This window comes from Zootoca vivipara, chromosome 7 (genome assembly GCF_965207765.1).
Source record: "Zootoca vivipara chromosome 7, rZooViv2.hap1.1, whole genome shotgun sequence".
NCBI lineage: Eukaryota > Metazoa > Chordata > Lepidosauria > Squamata > Lacertidae > Zootoca > Zootoca vivipara.
Genome location: NC_142590.1, coordinates 90,033,985 through 90,056,392, shown reverse-complemented (window position 1 = coordinate 90,056,392; position 22,408 = coordinate 90,033,985). Strand labels below are relative to the sequence as shown.

The following is a 22,408-nucleotide window of genomic DNA, read 5'->3' as shown; positions in this document are numbered from 1 at the left end:
TGCTCAGGATGCCTTCTGGCTCCAACATATTCTGTGAACTGGAGTTCTTTATCTGGGTGCCATGTGACCCGTGCTATAGTCTGGCAAACTTAAGTCAAACCCTCAGTGCTGTTTGAAAGAAAAAGATACCTTTCAAAAGCATTGAGCATTTCCTTTTCTTAATTGCTCTTTGCTATTATATACGATTATAATTATGTCCATCTTTAGAACATTGCACATAATACTGGTTATCCAACACTGAAATAATTAATCATTATTATATGGTCAGAGACATGGATTTTCTGGAAAATATTCCTCTGCACACTGAGGTGTAATTTGTATTGGAACAATTTTTGATGCCCTATTTACTTGTTTTTAGTAAAGCTGCTAAGCTTGCCTATAATCTATTTGTGGTTCAACTGATGAACTTATAAAATGGAAAGTTTCCCCTGGGAAAATAAAGGAGTGATCCTCCCCCCTTCTGTGTCACTAATCATGGCTGAGAGGAAGAAGGTGCAGAAAGGAGCGATTTAAGTTGCGAGAAGCTAAGTTGCAGGGAACCAGGCAGAGGGCCTTCTCGGTAGTGGCGCCCACCCTGTGGAACGCCCTCCCATCAGATGTCAAAGAGAAAAACAGCTACCAGATTTTTAGAAGACATCTGAAGACAGCCCTGTTTAGGGAGGCTTTTAATGTTTAATAGATTATTGTATTTTGTTTTTCTGTTGGAAGCTGTCAAGAGTGGCTGGGGAAACCCAGCCAGATGGGCGGGGTATAAATAATAAATTATTATTATTATTATTATTATTATTATTATTATTATTATTATTATTGGGGTATTTGTCGGGGTGTTCCATGAATATAGGTTGGTTGAGACGCTATGGCTCTAAGTCTTTGAGAGAAGAGAAATGTTTGAGACCATGAGAAGTATGGACAGAAGTGGATTCTCAAAATGAAAATGCAGTTGGGGCGGGAGAGGAACGAGAAGCTCTTCCTCCTCTGAAGCCACCCGCCGCCGCTTGCAAAAGCGGAGCGCGCTGGGAGCGGCTTCTGAGGAGGAAGAGCTGCTCGTTCCTCTCTCCCCCACCGCCGCCGCCGCGCTCCGCTTTTGCGAGCGGCGTCAGGAGGGGCAGACGGGCTTGCCCCTGGAGAGCCAGCAGCGGCATCAGCGCGCTCCTTTCGGGGCTCTGGTGCTGCCACCGGCTCTCCCAAGGAGGGGGGCAAACGGGCTTGCCCCTGGAGAGCTGGCAGCTCCTCCCCCTTCACCGACAGCGACAAGGGGGAGGCAGCATCAGCCCGAAAGCCAGCAGCTGAGGGTTGAGAGAAGCGGTCGAAATTGTGCTGCTGCTGTTGCTGCCGCCTCCCAGCCTTTTAGAGGAGGAAAACCAGAAAAAATTTTTTTCTTGTTTTCCTCCTCTAAAAACTAGGTGTGTGGTATGGTCCGGTGCGTGTTATGGTCCGTAAAATACGGTAATTTGCATCTAAAGCTAGATTGTGAAGTGTTGCTTGGATTCTAATGGTTGCCAAAAACATATTGCTTATGTTCTGCGAGAGTTTTCTGTGACCCCTTTGTTGTGCAGAGTATTGATGGGAGGTTATTGGCTATACATAAACAGCAATTACAAACTGTGATGTGGGATTTTTGCTCCTCAAGTAGTGCAGGAGTCAAAGAAGTAGTAGACCGGATCACACACCGTGGCTAAGTGTGAACAAGCAAGCCTGTTCAAATTGGTGCCACTTTGCTGCTCCCCCATTTCTGCTGCTGCTGTGTTACTAGGAATTAAGTCATGGTTTGGCTTAGTGCCGTGTCCTAACCTGGTTTCGTGGGTTGTCTCACTTCAGACAAGCCATGAGGTGAAAGTAAAGTTTGCCCTTGGCTTGCCACTCATGGTTTGTTTGGGGGAGAAAAACCACAAGTCAGGTTCAAACAAACTGCTTAACCAAACCATGACTTAGCTCTGTGTAGAGCAGCGTTTCCCAACCTTGGGCCGCCAGCTGTTTTTGGACTACAACTCCCATCATCCCTAGCTAGCAAGACCAGTGGTCAGGAATGATGGGAATTGTAGTCCAAAAACAGCTGGAGGCCCAAGGTTGGGAAATACTGGTGTAGAGCAACAGCAGCAAAACTGTGGGTAGTGGTTTTTGTTCTTAAGTCCCGGCGTGTTTGCTTGTCAATGCTTAGCCACAGTTTGGCGTAGTGTTACGTGCGAACTGGGCATAGTCATATCTTCAGAGATGTTAGGTGTTTTTCTTAAGTTACTGTCTACAAAAAAGGGGGTTGGAAGAAGCTTGAGATTATAAACCAATTTCATCTTCTTTGTGTCACGCCCTTCCTTCTGGAAGCTTAGAGTGGCATATATGGGTTTTCCCGACAGTTACTCTCAACACTCTTGTGAGTTTGGTCAGGCTGGGAGATGGTGATTTCCCCAAGGGCACCAAGTGAGTTTCATGGCTGAGCAGGGCTATGAACCCTGGTACACCACCTAGTGTGAAATCCAGCACTCGGCCCAATTATGATTTTTATCCTAAACTCTTCTCTCCCCAGGTTAGCTCAAGATGGGAGACCAGAGGCAACGCTCATTGTCTACGTCTGGGGAATCATTGTACCATGTTCTAGGACTGGACAAGAACGCCACCTCAGATGATATTAAAAAGTCATACAGGTAAGAAGGCTAAGAGCTCGCTCTAAACATAGCATACATTCTAACACAGCCAGCTTGCCTCATGATTATCACCTCCATAAGTTTCTGCTACCTCGGAGATGCTAAACACTGCAAGTGAGATGATTCTGTTTATCTCTTGGGTTATCTGAAACATAGATAACTATGGTTTCTCTCTGAAAAAACCCCACACAAAACATGGTAATAGGAATCTAACCCAACTTCCTTGTTCAAAGTACAGTGGTACCTCGGTTTACAAACAGTCCCGTTTACGAATGCCGCGAACCCAGAAGTGTTTACATCCGGGTTCCGCAGCGTTGGATGCGCAGATGCGATCTGCGCAGCGTGTGTGCGCGCAGAAGCGCTCGGTGCTTCGCCCATGCGCAGAAGCGTGCCTTCGGGGAGCGAATGCCTCCGTTTACAAACGCCTCCGTGGAACCGATCGCATTTGTAAACCGAGGTTCCACTGTAGTTGAGTAGAAGATATCTATATGTACCCCCTTTACATAGTACACTGTTTGCTCTAGTTGTATCGTGTGATGATTTTGAGATAAGTAGAACCTGAGATTTGTTCACTTATATTTTCAGAACTTCAGCTTTTTCAGTCATAAGTCATGCCACTGAGAAATAAAATCTCTCCTAAAGTTTGGAACATAATAAGGCTTGAATCATGATCTACAATTTTCTTGTCAGTCCACATAATGTTGCTTTTATAAAGTTGTGTCTTCATCACAGCTATTTTACTGGGCAGCAATGGAAAAAGAAAGTCCAGTGACTCAGTGATGGGTCTTGTCTTGGGAATAAATCTTAGCTGTAGAGATCAGTCTGCTTTTCACACCAAACTTTTAATCACATTTTTTTAAAAAATCAAAACTTTTGATGCTCTTGCTTTAAAACTTTTTGGGAACAGTGGAAGATAAAAGTCCATAGGCTAAATAGATGTGCTGGTGAACCAGCAGTAGTCTTCTAGGCATCAGTTTGAGAGGTTTCTTTCTTCTTTACTCTGCTTTTCCCAGGGAAAACCACAGTTTACTGCTGAATTGGAACAAACGTCAATTGAGTTTTCTGCAGATTGACATATATTTCGATTCAGCAGTAAACAATGTTTTTTTTCCTGGGGAAAGCAGCAGGCCAAAATGAAAATCTCCCGGACCCGTGTCTTGAAATCATGAGAAGAACAAGAAATCTCAGGACAAAGAAAGGGAAGTGAGGATGAGCCCAGAGGTGAGTTCAGGGGGCATACTAGTGATAAACTGCAATGAACTGAATTTTACACTAGGGGTCAGCAGTAAACCTTTTCACGATGGTAAGTGATTTAGTGAGAGCAAGCTACTTTTCCTGAGTTTGCACTAACAGGGTGGAAACGATGGGTTCCAAATAATAAACTTTAATTGTATTCCCACTATTTCTAAGAGCAGAAGCAAACAATAGGAGATGTGTGGAGATTCTGGCTACAGGTATTCTTTTGTGAACAGAAATTTGTGGAAATTTATGTTAGCTTTCGTTGTACCATCAATATAATGCAGCTTCCTATGTTCAGTACCACAGTGAATCTTCCCTTTCTTTGAAAAATGTTGTATTATTCCTCACTGTAAATGGATAGCTGTGCATCTGTCTGGAAATATTAGTCTTTTGTTCCTCCTGAAGTGGAAGAGTCAACCGGCAACTGCAGTTCTCTGCTTTGGGCAAACATCTGCTTGAAGTTGTATCTCTCTCATGTGACTTTTGAGACATGGAGCTCTTTGCAGGATATTTATGTGCAGAAATTGTCAGCCTTTCCAGAGTTGCAGCTATTTGTAGTTTTCTAATGGGCTTTTGCTCTTCATATAAACCACCCCTACATTGACTATGTTGGATGCTTTCTGCCATTACTGACTAAATCTGGGTACAAACAATTTTGCTCTTTTTGACTTGATCAGCTGTATGCTGTAAAAATTTGGCAGTGTCGGAAACTGCTGCAGAAAATATTAGGAGGAGTAGATTTGGGTTGTAGTCCTGTACATGTTTGGGAGTAAGTCCCATCTGCATTTCATATTGTGCGGCAGCTAAGAAAAAGGTGAATTCCATTCTAGGGAACATTAAGAAAGGAATTGAACACAAAACTGATGCCATCATACAAATCTATGGTGCGGCCACACTTGGGATACTGTGTATAGTTCTGGTTGCTTCACCTCAAAAAGAATTTTGTAGCGTTGGAAAAGGTTCAGAGAAAGGCAACCAAAATGGCCAAGGGCAGAGGTTTTCAACCTTTTTGAGTTCATGGCTGTGGGATACCAGGTAAAAACATAATTTCCCTCCCAAACCCAGAGCCAGGCTTTGCAAGTGGCACAAAGTAGACCCAGGTCTGCCACCAACTGCAAACATCCCTCAGCCTGGGAGTTGCTGCACTCAGTTCTCAGATTCTGCCCCCAGCAAGAGCACCCACATGAGACTCGCGTCAGATACGTTCATACCTTACTTTTTTAAAAAAATGAAAACAAGGTACACCCAGAAGCGTGAAGAGGCCCCCAAAGGAGGTGGGGCTTTAAGGCACCTTGTGGAATAAAGGCAGGGAGCAGACAGCACTGTCCTCCCCCACTTCCCCCACCAGCCCTTACAGACAGGACTTCCAGGTCAACTATCTCTATCCCATGACAAGTGAAGGTTTGCTGAACCTCAGTATCCCAACTCGGAGATGCCTTGATGGAAGCAGAGCATGCAACTTGTTTGAGTCCTCCTCCACCCCTGTAAGGTCTTTTTAGTTTAGAGAAAGAGTGAGTAAGGGGGAACATGTTAGAAGTTTATAAAATTACGCATGGCATGGAGAAAGTGGGTAGAGATCCCCCCCCGCCTCTTAACACTAGAATTTATTGATACCCAATGAAACGGGATTTTGGAAGATTCAGGACATACCAAACAAAGTACTTCTCCGCACATCACATAGTTAAACTATGAGAGCCAGTGTGGTGTAGTGGTTAAGAGCGGCAGACTCGTAATCTGGGGAACCGGGTTCGCGTCTCCGCTCCTCCACATGCAGCTGCTGGGTGACCTTGGGCTAGTCACACTTCTCTGAAGTCTCTCAGCCCCACCCACCTCACAGGGTGTCTGTTGTGGGGGAGGAGGGGAAAGGAGATTGTTAGCCGCTTTGAGACTCCTTCGGGTAGTGATAAAGCGGGATATCAAATCCAAACTCTTCTTCTTCTTCTTCTTCTATGGAATTTGCTCCCACAAGGGACAACGATGGCCACCAACTTGGAACTTTAAAAGAGGATTAGACAAATTCAAGGAGGCTATTAATCAGGCTATTAATAGCTGCTAACCAGGATGTCTGTGCTCTGCCTCCACTATCTGAATCAGTATGTTTCTGAATGCCAGTTGCTGGAAACCACAGGAGGGGTAGAGTTCTGCTGTACCCAGATACTGCTTGTGTGTTTCCTATAGGCATTTGGTTAACCACTATGAGAAGTGTGAGAACAAGATGCTAGACTAGATGGACCTTTGCCCTGATCCAGAAGGCTTGTCATGTTCTTCTGTGGTTTCTTCTTTCCACAGGAAACTTGCGTTAAAATATCACCCTGATAAGAACCCAGATAATCCAGAAGCTGCAGAGAAATTTAAAGAAATCAACAATGCACACGCGATATTAACTGATGCTACAAAACGAAATATTTATGATAAGTATGGCTCCTTGGGTCTGTATGTAGCAGAGCAGTTTGGAGAGGAGAACGTGAACACGTACTTTGTGCTATCCAGCTGGTGGGCAAAGGTAAGCAACAGACAGATTCTCCTCTGAACATGTTCTTTGTGTAGCACAGTAATAATCCCATACAGGATGACGTTTCAACAGTTTCTAGGAACCTTGAGCGATTCTGCTGCCTCCCCAGTAGGTATGTTAGTTTTTCAAGATAATCATTGAATCACAGAATTGTGGAGTTGGCGGGGACCTTGAGGGTCATCTTGTCCAACCCCCTGCAGTGTAGGTATCACAACCAAAGAAACCTTGACAGTTGACCATACAACCTCTGCTTAAAAACCTCCAGGGAAGGAGGGTCTATACAGTGCCAGTTTCTCAGGGAATTCGTTCCACTGTCAAACAGCTCTTACGGCCAGAAAGTTCTTTCTGATGCCCTAGGGGTGCAACCTATTATAGAACTCCATTAATTAATTAAACAAAACTCATATAATCTATTGCTCAGATTTGTGTATGGGTAAAAACGTTTCAGAAGCAAGAGACGTTGCTGTTCTTGTTTTTAGATGATGTGCATGTGCTGTTGTGGCAGACATATTTCTGTTTAGTTTATTCCTGCATTGCAGGGGGCTGAACTCCATGACCCTGGGGGTCCCTTCCAGCTCTGCAATTCTATTATTCTATATGGAAGAGACATGGCCTCCTGTATGAGGGAAAAAAGCAGAATGCTCCTTTTTAAAGATAGTACTGTCATAAATTTTTGGCTGTGGTGTCCAGTCATGATTAAAAGTTTAAGTGCATCCATTTAAAAATATGGATTCTGGCTTAAAATGGCAACTGATTTAGAAATATTCCACAAGCAGCAGTCTCCGAAGCATTACAGTGGTGCCTCGCTTAACGAATGCCCTGCTTAACGAAATTTCCACTTAACGAAAGGATTTTTCGAGCGGAGGTTACCTCGCTAGACGAATGCTTTTTATGAAAAATTCCTCTAGCGAATCGCGGTTTCCCATAGGAATGCATTGAAATTCAATTAATGCGTTCCTATGGGCAAAAAAATAAATAAATAAAAATTCAGTGCATTCCTATGGGATTCGCTAGACGAATTTTTCGCTATAAGAAAAGACCCGTGGAACGAATTAATTTTGTCTAGCGAGGCACCACTGTATCTCTTGAAAGTCCTGGAATGCTTTTGTAGGTTCCTTGTGGTTTGAAAGAAGATTGTTTTGACTCAAGTTCACAGTACAAAAAGGGTGTGTGGTCTTTTATCAATTAAAAGCTCAGTGTGTCATGTGATGTCAGTCCTTGAAGTCTCTTAACTTGCTTTCTGAATGTGTTGGTTTCCTGTTTTGATGAATCACCCATTGGGATATTTTCTTTTCCTGCTTTCTCCTGACTACTTTTTCGTGAGAGAGAAGCTTTTGAGCGCCATGGAGCAGATAACTGAGTGGCAAACTGAAACAGTTTTGAAATGATTAGCTTTCTTGTAATTTTTGTACAAATCAGGCATGTTTTATTTTATTTATTTTATGCAGTAGCTGGGCTTCTAAGTGCTTCTTGGGGCATATTTTGGATGTATTGGCTTGCATTTTGGGGGAATACAGGGTGGGATTCAACTAATCAGTCTGCAGAAGGACTTCTGCAATGGGCTTCCTTCCCTTTCTTACTTCTGCATGCCCTGCGCTCCCAGAGTTGGCTCTGTGGAGCTGGGAGAAGCTCCAGAACACAACATGGAGTTGTTCCACCTGGCAGTACTTGTGCAGACAGAATGATTGGAAGAGCCCATGGTTGAATTCCACCCACAGTAATTGATGAGAAGCCATAGGCTGGGACAGTCCATCAACTGCAATAGCATAAACTACAGCAGTGCTTGGGAGTGCTAGAGCAGAGGGGTTGGCCTTTGCTTCACCTCAAGACATAGTAACTTGCGGTTGTACAACACATGGGCAGTTTTTCATGAGACCATCATATGTGATTATGACGAGGCAAACCTTTGTCTGAGAGGTTCCCTTCCCATTTTAGATTTTCTGCTACAGGAGGGTGCAAGCTTTTTAAGTTCAATACGCTGTTTTTCTGCTGCTGATATCCCAAGCATGAGATCTAAGTTAAGTTGGCATTCGTCGCAGAGGCGCCGGTTGGAGACACTTTCTCTCTTCCTCCGTGCAGGCGCTGTTTGTATTCTGTGGACTCATCACGGGCTGCTACTGCTGTTGCTGTCTCTGCTGTTGCTGTAACTGTTGCTGTGGAAAGTGTAAACCGAAACCCCCTGAAGGTGAAGAGCAGGAATACTATGTCTCCCCTGAAGACTTGGAGGCACAGCTACAGTCAGATGAGAGGGGTAAGTCTTCTTCTCTCCAGGTCAGCCACTCATGGAATGTCTCAAAATCACAGGGCAGAGTAGAGAAAGGAAAAGGAGGGGGAGGAGGTGTAGCTTCAACTGAAGCTTACCAGGAGGTCCCTAAAAAGCAAATGTGTTTTCTTTCTGAAGACCTGGCTTCATGGAGATTCCTAAATATTTCCCTGAATGAAACCGAGGTTTGCTCATGTACAAGATGGTGAAGAGGTGAGCAAATTAGTTGCTCATATCATTTAGAAGATTTTATAACTTTCCTTTCAGTGGAATGGCCCTTGAGCCAGCTCATAATACCTATACACAAATTGCAAACACACACACACACACACACACACACACAGCCGGGCACCCCCTTTGTCCCCTTTCTGGTGGTTGGGGGCCAGAGTGTGCTGCTTCTCACTTCTGCAGTTCCAGGGCTTGTGGCAGTTGCACCCAGGGGTTCTTTCTGGCAGGGAGAGGGAAAGGCAAGCTTCTTGCAAGCTGCTCCTTCTCTGATCCATGGGTTTGGCCAGGCTGGTAGGTCTCCTTGCTATAGGAGGCAGAGAGTGCAAACGTCCAGTGGCTCTTGACTCCCGGCTTGATGGCAGAAACTGGAGAGTGCTTCCCTTCATCTTTGCAGTCCTATTCATGGAACGATGGTCTAAAGGCACCCAGTGGGTATGCTTCTTTTGAAGCTAGTTGGTGTAGCCTTAAGAGGAAAGGCAAAGATAACATTTGTTGACACAGTTAGCAGTTTATGGAGGAATTTCCCCTACCTTGCATATTACTCACTGAATGGACACCAAGAACTAAGAATATGGTGTTGAAACAATTAATTAAATACAACCCTTCTGTCTGTTTAACTGAAACTGATGGAAAAATAATGAAGCAAACCAGCATCTTAAGAAGGAGGAACTTTTATAAAATTAACGGCTGCACAGAAATCTTAAGTCAGCAAATTTCCCTGTTTCCCCCACAATCCTACCCTGGTCATTTGTAGCTGCAATGAAGAAAAAAATTGTAGACGCCCTTACCCGGTTGCCGAGAAGCACTTAGGGCTGGCAAGTTGCTTTTGACAAGCCTGGTCTTCATTGCGTCGTTTCCTTTCAGCAATTTTAGGAGCGAGCTCTCTAACCACAATTTCCTTTGATTTTTCAGACACCTCAGATACACCTATTGTGATACAGCCAGTCTCAGAGACCACCCAGCTCACAGCGGACTCCCACCCCAGCTACCATACCGATGGATTTAACTAAGTTAAGGAAGCACTGTTAACTAGAATGGATAAGAATAAATAATATGGCCAATCCAGCACTAGAATCATGGACATTAGATAATAGAGTACGGGGAAGGGAGACGTCCTGCCACAAGGAGGGCCGCCTCCAACCTGCTGAGAATATTTTGTAATCCCTTCGCCTTTTGTCACCTTCAGTGTCGTATCTTGATGATACATGGATGATACTGTAGCATGCAGTATTTAAAGCAGTTTAGCTTTTGGTCTTATTTTGTTTCCTTTTTTAAAAAAGAAAAAAAATTAGCATGTGTGGAGTTTATGTTATAAATGTCTTTGTGTTGTAATGTATTGAGGAGTTATCACAACGAGTGTGATGGATACATTCTGCATTTTAAGCAGCGATACCAGCCAAAAAACAATGAGAGAATTTAAATCTGCCACAGAAGCCCCCACACTTCCATACAGTTGAGCTACGAACGTCACTTGAAGGCAGCTGTTGATCATCCACTTGATAGCAACTAAGATTTCCAGTATACCCCGACTGCCCCTTTGCTCCTAACACCCCTGTGTCAAGAGCTAACCTTGAAAATGGCTGATGTTGCATGGAAGGGATTTTTTTTAAAAGGAAAAAAATACTCCCTGCACATCTGTTTCATCTTCTGAGTGTCAGTGGCTTTATAGTTAAGATGTTCTTGTATAGGAGAGGGCCAAAATGTGGGTTTTGCTATAAAACCAGATGTTACTTGAATTATCTCAAATTAAAGTGCACACTAGTTTTGTTTGAATTTAATCATTCCCCTGCACTATTTATGATCAGTTATTGCCATTTTTTTTACTTGTGCATGAACATGGAAAACAGAAACTTATGTATGCTCTCACTGTCGCGTTTGAATGAAGTCTAAGCAAATAAATAGCCAAGAGCAAAGTTTAGATTTCTGTTGTTTGAATATGCATTGCTTTTTACATTTTTACAAGCACCTCTTAAAGAAAACTAAGGCCACTTTACACATTATGCATTCTAGGTATACGTCTAAGAGTACTTTTAAAAAATATCTCTAGTATAAATGCTGCAGGTATACTTATCAAGGGACAGAGATTGGCTGTGGCTCCCTTTTGAGTGTTCACTGGGTGGCAAGCTTCAGTTTGCTGCTATGTGATGTAGGAAACAGATCTAAGCTGATTGGCTCAGCAGACAAAACGCTGCGTTTTGGAGCTGAGACATCCAAGTATAGCTACAGCCATGTGGCTTCCTAGCACAAATTTGATTGCCTCTGTTCTACCTTGCTAAAATGGGATCAATAAGTCTGATCTGCTCTAACCAGTGTGCAGTGCTTTACAAAATCGAAGCACTGCATGGTTGTTTAATTAGTATTGCTGAATGGTTGTCAAATAACTAATCACATCTGTTTCCTTGTATGTGGACCCGTGAAATGATTTGCACGTGTTCTTTTTAAAGATAATGTTTATTTCGTTTGGGGTTTCCCTTACTTCCCTTCATTGATAACTTTGTGATGGATATTCTGGAACGGTTTCCCTCTCTACGGTGGAATAAAAATTATGAATGGAAATTGTGTGTGTGTGTGTGTGTGTGTGTGTGTGTGTGTGTGTGAATGTGGTGGGTATCATGAGGCTTCATTAGGTATCTTAGCATCTTCTCTGCTATTGTTTGTTCAGTCTCATTTTAGAAAATGTTCGATCCACTTAAAAAATGTGTCACCCAGAGACACTGATGCTTTAGAGTTTCAGAGCTCAGATCAGTCTTCCTTCTGTTCCCTTTCTCTCTCCCCCCCCCCCAATTTTGTCTCTCCTCCTCCTCCTTTTTGGAATTAACTGTGGCTGTCTCTATGTACACACCATTCTGAGGTGGTACCATTTCAGATTGCAAGTGGGAGATGCCAATATGAATATTCCCCAGGGCATGTGGAGAAAAGCAAAGTCAATGCAAATAGAAAAATTAACACACAAGGAAAAGTGAGTCTCATTCAGCCCTTTGCCTGTTGGACAAGTTTATTGGGGAGCATTGTAGAAATGTCTTCCCTTGTCTGCAGTCTGAAATAGTGCAGTTGGGCTCTGCCAGCACCTCCTCAGCATCCCACAGTCTCGTAATGCAGATTGTGTGGGATGAGGCCTGACTTTGTTCTACATGTGTTCTGCTTCCCCACAAGCAGGGTTTGCTTTCTTTGCAGGACTTCGTCTTCCCTACACCTGACCTGAAATCTGTACTAAAGGAAAGATCTTTGAAAGCTTCTTAACCATATGGACCAAAAGAGTCTTTTGAAAGCCAAGCCAGCTCTTTTCTTTCCTCCCCTGCCCTCTCCAGTCTTCTTCAAAGGTGCCCAATATGACATGTTCTCTTTACTTAGGCTAGGCAGAAGGGCAGTTCTTTACATTTGGATGAGCTAACACATTACTAACACTCGTTTTGATATTACACCCTTAGTTTTCGGATAAATACTCTGGACAGCTCAGTACTTTAATATTCCTTGAATCCATCTGCATGATTCAAAGTTAATATATTTCAGACTTGTATCTCTAGGCAAAAACAGGCTTATCATGCATTCCTAATGCCTGCCACTGGATTTTACTCAACGTCCCACACACAGAGATTTACATATCTAGACTTGAAAGCCTCATCCATCTTGTTGAGGGTTACATGGAGGGTATAATATGGAGAATTTATAGGTGACAGAGTTCTTTGCCTAAAAGTAAAGAATGATCTCAGCTGCGCTCCTGCTGCCCGGCTTCAGTCTTGATTTTAACATAACTAAAATTGACCATGTTGGACTGATTTCATGACCTAACAACATTGGCGCTCCAGAGCAAAGCATCTAGTGAAGAACTTGGGCCATGATCCGGTTATTACAAACATGTAATAACCCCTAAACAGTTTGCTGCCACTGGAAACAAGCTGCTTCAATCTCTAGCATAGTTAATTGTTTTAATACAGTTTCAAGGCACTTTCCCCCTCCCTTCTCCTTCTCAGTCTTGGAGTTCAGAGTATTGCTATTTGTGTTGATTTAAAGTAGATCAATTTATTAATCATTTTGCTGTTGGGCAATGATTTCCATAATCATTCCAGTAGCAATTTGGGTGTAAAGCTGTAGTACTTCCTGTGTTTTCTTAGGCCACTGTGTCCTTTAGATTTGCATCCATCTGAAGCTTGTTCTAAATATCCATTAACTGCTAAGCTAAAATGCCAGGATGAAGGTGCTTCACATAGTCTTAAAACACAGTCTCTGCTCTCTGCTCCTAACCTTGTGTTGCTGCACACAGGGAACAGGGGCTCTTTCAAAGTCTGCTTGCTGTTTGATCTAAAGGAAAGTTTCTAATTCTAATTTCTAATAGCTCTATCTTCAACTAAAATTCAGCAAACAAAGCTGAAAATTATTTGAGAGGAGTTTCACCTTCCATTGCATTTGTGTGCTTGCTGTAAGTCTTCTTGTTTCTGCCTCTGGACAAACAGGACTTGAGGGTTTTTGAGACCATACCAAAGTCATTTAATAGAAGGTGAGAGTGGGGAGTGAGCATACATGATGCTGAGTGTGAGCCACCTTTCAAGCTACCTTTAAAATTTCTGGAACAAAACCCACATCCATCTATCTTCAGTCTTATTTATCAAGTCCACTACCTCATCCCCTTACAGCAGTTTTCCTTTAGACTGCCATGGCTCACCCTTTTTCATTTTTTTCAAACTCATATTATGTTGTTAGAAGACTTGCAGAAGGTTGTCCATTAGTCCCATTTAGCTGTGTCAAAACCAGTGGATCCAGCCAATTAAAGTGAGTTCCACGCGGCTTTGTGATAGGCATATATAATGCCCCAAGCCCAGAAGTACCTGCTTCGCTTTGCATGGTGGCCAAACCACACCCTAGCTCTGGCTCTTTGGCTCAATTCAGCTCCCAGGGACTTGAATATTCATTTGGAGCTAGTGAGAATGAAGAGAGAAATGAAAAATGGGCAATGAACTTTTCAAAAGTCCATTGGCACTGGCTTACATGAAGAACGTTCACTGCCAATGCATATGAAACTTTTGCACCATTTTTCTATGCTTAAATGTGTTGCCAGCAAATTAAATTAGTGTGTTCATTTTTACTTTAAGTGATGCTAGCTTTCCCAAGCATCTTCATGAGCCTGCCCATTTTGCTCTCAGATTGTATTCGGGGAGCTGGCTGTGTTAGCAACTCCTAACATAACATGTTCATACTGCCCAGTCGTCAGACTACTTGTGCAGAGTCAGGGAGGATCTGTCCAGCTTCCTGTGGTACGGAAAGAGCTTTGAGGGCTGCCGTTTTGATTACCTGGGAGATGCAATTTGGGGCTAATGCAACCTGAGGAAGGTTGGTAGTTTGCTGGTTGGACTTCCAAGCTTCTTACTAAATCATGCCAAGCCACAGGCTTGCATCCGGAAACTTGCTTTGAGCGCTGATTCTACACCCCTTTCCCAACACAGGAGTGACCCTGGAAGGCTTTCCCGTGTCTGAAAATGTATCATGGATGCACTGATTAGATATAACTGCCGTGGAGAAGGCACACTGTTCTCAGAGTTACTAAGAACCAGATGTTACGTTTTCAGACACCAAAGTGCCAAGTCCTGATGTGTTCAGGAAAAGTGTCGCTTGGGAAACTGGTCTTAATTTGTTCTACATTCCAGATGAGCTCCAAATCCCCTCAGCAGCAGCTGCTGTTGAAGTGATAAAAAATAAAAATAAAAGAAGTTGTTTGGTGCAATGAGCAATGCAGTCATCCTTTGTTTGGAGAGCCAGGGGGCATTGTACCTACGAATGCTAAATAAATTTCACAGGCTGTGTATGTATGAATCTGTTGTTTTTATCTGTATATACATGTATATATAAAACATTTACGTAAACATCCTTGCAGCACTTGTGGGTAGATTTCTGCCATTTCTGATGTTACCAAGAGCTTTTTTCTTTCAGCTTAGTAACTTCCAAAAATTGATTCTCTCCACCCCCCCTTTTCTTATAGCCCTCGTAGTAGTCAATAAAAAGTGATGCTCCATAACATTTCATTGTGTAGTGACCTATAATAAGAGCACCCCTCCCAAGCTTATTCAATGGCAGAGTTTCACATTATGTTCTCAGTGGTGGGGTGGTGTTGCTGGGTGGGGTGGGGTCTGCTGTTCAATCAGCAACCTTTGTGGCAGTTTTTACCTACGTTACAGGTGGAGGTGGGCACTGTGCCCTGATTCTAGGAGCCTCCTGCAGCAATTGGGGCTCCTGCAAACAAACACATCAAGAACGGACAGCAAATGCATGTTGGCTTGATTCAAAGAGAAGGCAGCAATATCCTGAGAGGCAAAGAGTTGTTTCTGGTATGGTTGTCATGGGTTGAAGTGGGGAAAAGGTGGCTTCTGAAATAGTTTCAGGGCATGGCTAAAAATTAGATGCCTCTAAGCTGTTTCAGGAGGCAGCGTATTTAACAAAGTGGGGCATAGCATGGGAAATCGTAGGATGAGTGCTTGCATTGCCATGGTTCTTTTCTGCTGGTAATTCAGCTTTGACTGTTAAGGAGATGAGTCGATGTGATTGTCTAAAGCAGGAGTTGGCAACCTGCGGACCATGGGCCACAAGTGGCCCACAGGGTCGTTTAAATGGCCCACGAGCCGCCCCTGAGTCCCCGCGCGCTGTGCTAAACTGGCGCAGCACGGAGCGAGGACTTGCTTCCGTGGTGCCAGAAATCACGTCTGCACAGACGCAAACACCGGAAAACGCACCTGTGCATACGCAGACACTGGAAATCACATCTGCGCAGACGTGATCCGGCCTACGGAGCAATCTCCACGGGAGTGAACTGGCCCAGGCAATGTAAACCTTGCCAACCCCTGGTCTAAAGACCCCAAAACTAGGCATGGCAGAGACAGCCTCCCCCCCCTTCCCTGTTGGAGGAGGAAGACAGGGACCCTTCCTGTCTTTCCATTGTTTCTTTACCTCTTCCCGCAGTCCCAATGCCTAATTATTAGACTCTAATCTGCAGGCCAACAATAACACTTGACATTTGATTTTTGGTATTTCGCTGGAGGCAAACCAACCCAAATTGTTTAATTGCACAGCGCAAGACCTGCAGCTTATTTCCGTTTCGATGTTTTGACTCGGCGATCTTGTTTTACTTTTTGGTACGCCTGTGTGTTGTGTGTCAATGGGTGGGCTGTGTGTGTATGTAATGAACCTGGAGATTTGCCAAGCTGCAAAAGCTGTAGAAGTTGCGTTTTCCACATTAGTTGTGTGGGTGTATGTGTGTGTTGCGTCGTTCAGCTACTGCTGGTGTTCTATTAATTTTTGTATCATCATCTCCTGCTGCTGCCCCTTCTCCTCTATTGGGGAACATGGTGTGTGTTTTTTGTTTTGTGTAGCTATCGCTCTATTCAAGGCAGCCTCTTCTTGCATATGAGTTAAAAAAAAGTTCGGATGAGCTGTGGCCCAGCCAGCCATTGCTCCTTTCATGCCGTTCCTTTCAGTGAAGGTTTGCAAGCCCCATTGAAATGAACCATGGCTCCAGAAAGCAAAGTTTGGTAGATTCCATCATTCACTTAACTGTTGATTTTTTAGTAAGATTTATTGTGGCCTCTCCTGAAGTCTCTGTGACCTGATGAAGATGTATCAAGAGTCCCATATTGCACTTGTACTTGCTGGAGAAAAGGGGAAATCCAGATTTTTTTTTTAATTAAGAAAAATGTTAGTTGTAAAGAACAATCAGAAAGTATAAATGCATTTGAAAAGCAATTATATATATATACATATACATAGAAAATATATATATATATTTTGTTATGTTACTTAAAGGGTCATCCTTTAAATTGTATGTAAGTAGCTGTGGCTGTCCGAAGTTTGTGGATTGTTAACACTCGCAAATACTGAGCTCCTGTACATACCTACAGTTCAAGCAGAAGGAATTTATTTTATGTTTTAGCATGTAATTTATGTATTGTATGTCTGAATAGGAACATAAAATTGAAAAAATAAAGACTGCTAAATTATCAGAAACCAAGGTTGTAAAATAAATGTTTTCAAGGCAAAAAAAACCACCCAAAGTGTTCTCTTGATCTTTTTTTTTAAAAAAAAATGTTTATTTTAAGGCTGGATTAGGGCATTTTCTGCCATTAACCAAAATGCTGTGGCTTAAAGGAGGAAGAAATCAAACATGGAAGCCACCTTCCTTGTGTAGCTTGGGTTCTTGTCCCGAGGAACTGTGATGATAATCATAATAATTTATTATTTAAACCCCGCCCATCTTTGTGGCAGCCTTTGGACGCAAAGCTATCTTGTGTAGAGTGGCCACAGAAATTTCTGAGGAATTCTGAGGAGAAGTGGAAGTTTTCAATAAGACCAGCCTATCTATATCATAACCTTTTCCTCTAAGGCAGGCTTCCTCAACCTCGGCCCTCCAGATGTTTTGAGACTACAATTCCCATCACCCCTGACCACTGGTCCTGCTAACTAGGCACCATGGGAGTTGTAGGCCAAAAACATCTGGAGGGCCGAGGTTGAGGAAGCCTGCTCTAAGGGGCTCAAGTGGGCTCATATGGTTACAACAACCCTGTGAGGTAGGTTAGGCCAAGAGGCAGTGAGCTTCGTGACTAAGTGAGGATTCCCATGATCTCTGACCACTGGCACTGTTAGCTAGGGATCATGGGAGTCGTAGTTCCAAAACATCTGGGAGCCAAAGGTTGCCTATGCCTGCACTAGCTAGACACTATCTCACCAGAGATAATAGCCGCTGACTGCATTCTATATTAGCTGCTGTTTCCATGCAGTCTTCAAAGGGAGCCTCGTGTATTGCCCCCATCCCAACCAAAAGTTGCTCCATAAGGTTCTTCTCTATTTTCAAAGGAAGGGGTGGAGGTTTTAGCTCTGTGTTCTGATTTCTGGTTCTTTATAGTGTTGTGAAGACGGTGCTTTACAGAGGAAAATGCGCACAAGGCAGGTCCCTGCCCCCAAGCAGATTACAAATAAAAGTTTAAATGAAACCATATATCCTAAAGACGCCAACTTCATTCCTGCTGGCCTTCATTCCAAAACAAAACCAAGCGCTGAAACTCCTGGAATCTCTCGCTGCTTGGAGATTGGGGTAACAGTATCTTCAATGTGTCTGAGCAGGGATGCTGAGGCAGAATAAAAAGGCAAACTGTCCCCTGTCTCGAGACGGCAGGAGCAAGAGAGTCTCCACCATCACATTCCTGGAGCATTCGAGCCGAGCTTTTGCGGACCTCGGGGGAAATCAGAGCAAACAGCTGCCTCCCACATGGAGGCGTTGGCAGGGGTGAGCCGTTCCTCTTGCCCTTTCTCGCCGCCGCACTCCAGGACTGGCGCGAGGGCACACAGGGAGCCACGTCCAGACCGGCACTTGCCTCTTCCCTTGTCATGTCGACCCACATGGACTACAACTCCTGCCCGAGAGGTTGCCCCACCATGGATAGCCTGGAAAGGCAGCTCATTTGCCCCATTTGTTTGGAGATGTTTACCAAGCCGGTGGTCATCCTGCCCTGTCAGCACAACTTGTGCAGGAAATGTGCCAACGACATCTTTCAGGTGAGCCGGGGACGTGCCTGGGTTAACAGCTTAGTTTGGTTTTCATTTGGGGGCTAAAAGCGCATAGTGTTCAGTTGCCTGCTGGCAGGAGAGAAGGTGGCACCAGGGATATGGAATCGCTAGCAAAATGCCCGTCGTCATTGCAGGTGGTGTGAGCTTTGAAGAAGGGCCTGTGTCTTGTAAGATCACTGGGGGAATCTGCATGGACTGATGGACACATGCTATAAGTCAGGGGTTCCCAACAAAATTTTCTCGAGGACCCCTCATTGAGCCGCTATTGTGACAAGGACCCCCATTAATTCCTAATCCTAAAATTAAAAAGTGAGAGCCAAATTAAGAGCCTTTTTATAAGAGTCCAGGGAGGAGGGAGGGGAATGGAGAAGACAGGGTACCTGCGCAGTAGCGCACAAATGAAGCCGATGCGCGCAAAGCATCTTGGGGAGGTGAGCGTTAGTAGAATGCACGCGCTGCCTCTTTGCAAAACAGTAGTGTTTGTAAAGCGCCACCTAACGGCATACAGCAGAACTACTGCCTTATCTAATTCTAGTTTTGCGCTAGACTCTGCTCATGCAGGAAGCGGCCAAAACAAAAAATCTGTTATCATACGAAATATATTTAATATATTTTTTATTCTAATAGCATCTTGCGGACCCCTCTGGCATAGCTCACGGACCCCTGGGGGTCCCCGGACCACCTGTTGGGAACCACTGCTAAGCAACCCCTGTAAAGGGGGGGCACTCCTGGCTCCCTGTTAGTATTTTTTTAATACATTATATAATCATGGAGTTACAAGAGGGCTGGGGAAGCTTTTGCAGACTGAGGGTTGTTTTTCCTTTTTTTAAAAAAAGCAATTTATTAAATTTTTCAAATAAACACATTAAACACATTAAAACAAAACATTCAACAACAAACACAACACACACAAATTTTCTCTTTTTAACATCTATTCACCTATCTCAAATTCCCAATGCTCTGCCGAGCTTTGACTTCCCTCCCTCCCCTCATTTGGTTTTCTTATCAACTCTTATCTCGCAGTTCCTTTACTCCTCCTACTTAAAGTCATTTCGTAGGATTTATTTCAATCCTGCAAGTGTCTTTAAACTTCTACAATTCCTCTCCATATAGTCCACAAATTTACTCCAGTCTTTTTGGAACTTTGCCTCTCCCTGGTTTCGGATCCTGCTAGTCAGTCTTGCTAATTCCGCATAGTCTATAATTTTTGTCTGCCACTCTTCGATCGTCGGTAACTCCTGAGTTTTCCATTTTTGGGCTAACAAAGTCCTTGCCGCGGTTGTCGCATACATAAATAATACTTGATCTCCTTAGGGTTGTTTTTCCTTCTGGGGGCCACAGGCCAGAGACAGAGGCAAAGGTGGGCAGAACAAATAATGCCAATTTTACCTTTGTTGGTTACTTTTACCTGCACATCCCTTTGTATCCTACAGCCAGACAAGTAACAGTTAACATCAGAGGACAAGGAGACATTGAGAGCAGGCAAAAACACTCAAGGAGGGTTTGAAAGTGTTGAGGGGTGTGGCCTGGGAGTAATGGGCGTGGCCTGTGGAAGAAGGGGTGTGGCCTAGGGAGAGCTCAGAGGCCCGGGTAGTGAGGCCCGGAGGGCTGTATTTGGCCCCCACCCCTGTGCTATAAGATAGCTAAGGACATGGTACCTATTATAGAACAGAATGGCTTGCAAAAAGCAGAGAGGGAGAAATACTTCTCCATAGCTCTAGAACTGGGGGATCAGCTGATGAAACTGAATGTACTTCAGCCACAGTACCCGCTGCCTCGTGGGACATCTTCGGGAGAAGAGAAAGCTAAAGAGCAAACTCTAAACAAATCCTGAGCAGAGTCCCTAAGATGGTTGGATTGCGTCTTGTATATGCCTCCTCCTGGCGACTCCTTCAGCCAAGCTGGTGTCCAATGTCTTGCTCTGCTTTCCTTTGGACCACATCAGTGAGGCCAAGAGGGGGGTCTTGTCATCTGGGCAGCGCAAGACCTCCATCCACACTGCCTAGGCTTGCCACACACACCCCACGTGTGGCTTGTGTGCGCTGCAGGCTCCGCTGTGACGAGTGCTGCCCACCATCTTGTCACCCCCATCAGGGTGACCCTCGGGGCGGACTGCACCCGCTTCATACGTCCCTTGCACATGACACTGTGCCCTAAATGGGGAGGTGCCTCCAAATGCTCTGCAATGGACAGCAGTCTTCTCTTATTGAGATGCCAGCTCCCCAGCCCTGCTGGTACGAAATGGAGAGATGGCACAGGGACCCATTGCATCACCTCTCTGTTCTGCACAGGGATTGCCAGCTCAGAAGTGGCCCTTATCCTGCTTCTGACCCTGCAGCTGGTGTGGGACTGGGTGGAAACATAGCGCGGTACTAATCCAAACTGTGCACGTGCAGATTCATCACTATTCCATTAAGAGGAAAGCACGAGGGAAAAACCCAGTGGGGAAGTGCTTAGAGGTAATGATATTGAAAAGAATGATTGCTGACCTATAATTACCACATTGCCTAGAATCAACCCAGGCCACTTGGATAGCAGTCGAGTTTAAACAATGCTGCTATCAGCATAAAAAATGCTTTGCCTTCATGGCTTCAACTGAATGGCTTGCTTATGAAGCACGGAATTGTAGGGTTGGAAAGGGACCTTAAGAGTCATCTAGTCCAACCCCCTGCAATGCAGGAATTGCAGCTACAACATGCTGCGCTGAGGGTGCATTTCAGGGGGAGAGCAGCCTTTGGCAACACTTCCACAAGCCCAAGAGGCTCGATGGTTAGACCACAGCGCCACCCACGTCCCTGATAATGGAACCTTTGGCTCCATTGGGTGGAGAAGAAAGGGTCTTTCTCTGTATGTAGAAACTAGTCTACTGTACAAAGGTAAAATGTTTCTTTCTCTGCTCACTTTGACTCTGCTTACCCCTGGCATGTGCCCCCCCCCCAAAAAACCCCAGGCTGAAGAAGGTGCCCCACCCATAGCTGCCAAGTTTTCGCTTTTCTCGCGAGGAAGCCTATTCAGCATAAGGGAAAATCCCTGTAAAAAAGGGATAACTTGGCAGCTATGGCCCCACCCCTGATCTAGGTCAGTGTTGTCTACTCTGGCTCGCAGCAACCATTTGGGGCATCCATTTGGTTCCTAAGCTGGGTGGTGGCATTACAGGGGGGGGGGCCTCCAGAGGTATAAATGACCACCAGTCTTTGAAAAGCCGGTATCGAGTCCATCCACTTTGTTGTATTAATTTAGCCGAATAGCTATAACGGGATTTTGAACGAATGTGCAATTAATCATTACTGTATTGCTTTTTAATGTTATTGTGCTGTTATCTTCCTGAGTGGGTTTTGCAAACCGCTATTCTGAATAACACTTTTTATAGGGTAGGGCCAGAAATAAGGGGGCAGTGGCTCCCCAAAATTTGGGAACCCACTGGGCTAGGGTCTCAGGCATCTTTCCCTCGCCATCTGATCCCTTCAACGAGAGATATCCTAAGTTGGACATGGGATGGTATGTTCTGCAGAACTGAGCTGCGATCCCCCTCCCAGAGAGCAATTAGCTATTAGCCGAAGCAATTAGCATTTCTCCTCTGCCTGCTGGTGATTAACACTTGCTGTGTGCGTTGTTGTTATTTGTTAGCTGGCTCCTTGAGTTCTTTTTACGCCGCTTTAGGTATGGTGGCATGCTATTTGCTCTGTGATTTCTGTGATGCACTGACTGGTATGATTATTATAATTAATTATTTTAGGTGAGTTTTTTTGTTAGCCTCTGATGGAGGGGGAAAGCAGGTTGGAAATCCTAGCATCGGTCAACAAAAACAAACTCTTGAGCTTCAAGGTGTGGCTCTATCTAGCTCTGCACATGCTGTGGCCTCCACCAAGCCAGGGGCATCCTGATGTCTTGGACTACAACTCCCATCAGCCCATGCTTGCTGGGGCAGATGGGAGATGTAGTCCTTCACAGCTAGACGGCCCCAGGTTGGCAAAGGCTAGTTTA

At 44.4% G+C, this 22,408-nt stretch overlaps 2 protein-coding genes across 4 annotated transcripts in view; both read left to right on the top strand.

The window, feature by feature from the left end:
* Positions 1-16,908, top strand: part of DNAJC5 (DnaJ heat shock protein family (Hsp40) member C5) — a 53,129-nt gene extending 36,221 nt beyond the window's left edge. For 2 of the 3 annotated variants that reach the window (XM_088674753.1, XM_088674752.1), the window contains exons 3-6: positions 2,522-2,639; positions 6,168-6,381; positions 8,470-8,641; positions 9,794-10,799. In XM_088674753.1, coding sequence (XP_088530879.1) covers positions 2,533-2,639; positions 6,168-6,381; positions 8,470-8,641; positions 9,794-9,891 — 591 coding nt within the window. In that variant the 5' untranslated portion in view covers positions 2,522-2,532 and the 3' untranslated portion in view covers positions 9,892-10,799. Of the gene's footprint in view, positions 1-2,521; positions 2,640-6,167; positions 6,382-8,469; positions 8,642-9,793 lie in introns of all 3 variants that reach the window. The other variant, XM_035121646.3, reaches the window with a different exon arrangement.
* A 922-nt stretch (positions 16,909-17,830) lies between these two features.
* The window catches only part of LOC118088418 (tripartite motif-containing protein 54-like), a 30,863-nt gene continuing 26,285 nt past the window's right edge, over positions 17,831-22,408 (top strand). Inside the window, exon 1 of the mRNA XM_060277357.2 lies at positions 17,831-18,412. Within this exon, the coding sequence (XP_060133340.2) occupies positions 18,245-18,412 (168 nt within the window). The 5' untranslated portion in view covers positions 17,831-18,244. The remainder of the gene's footprint in view (positions 18,413-22,408) is intronic.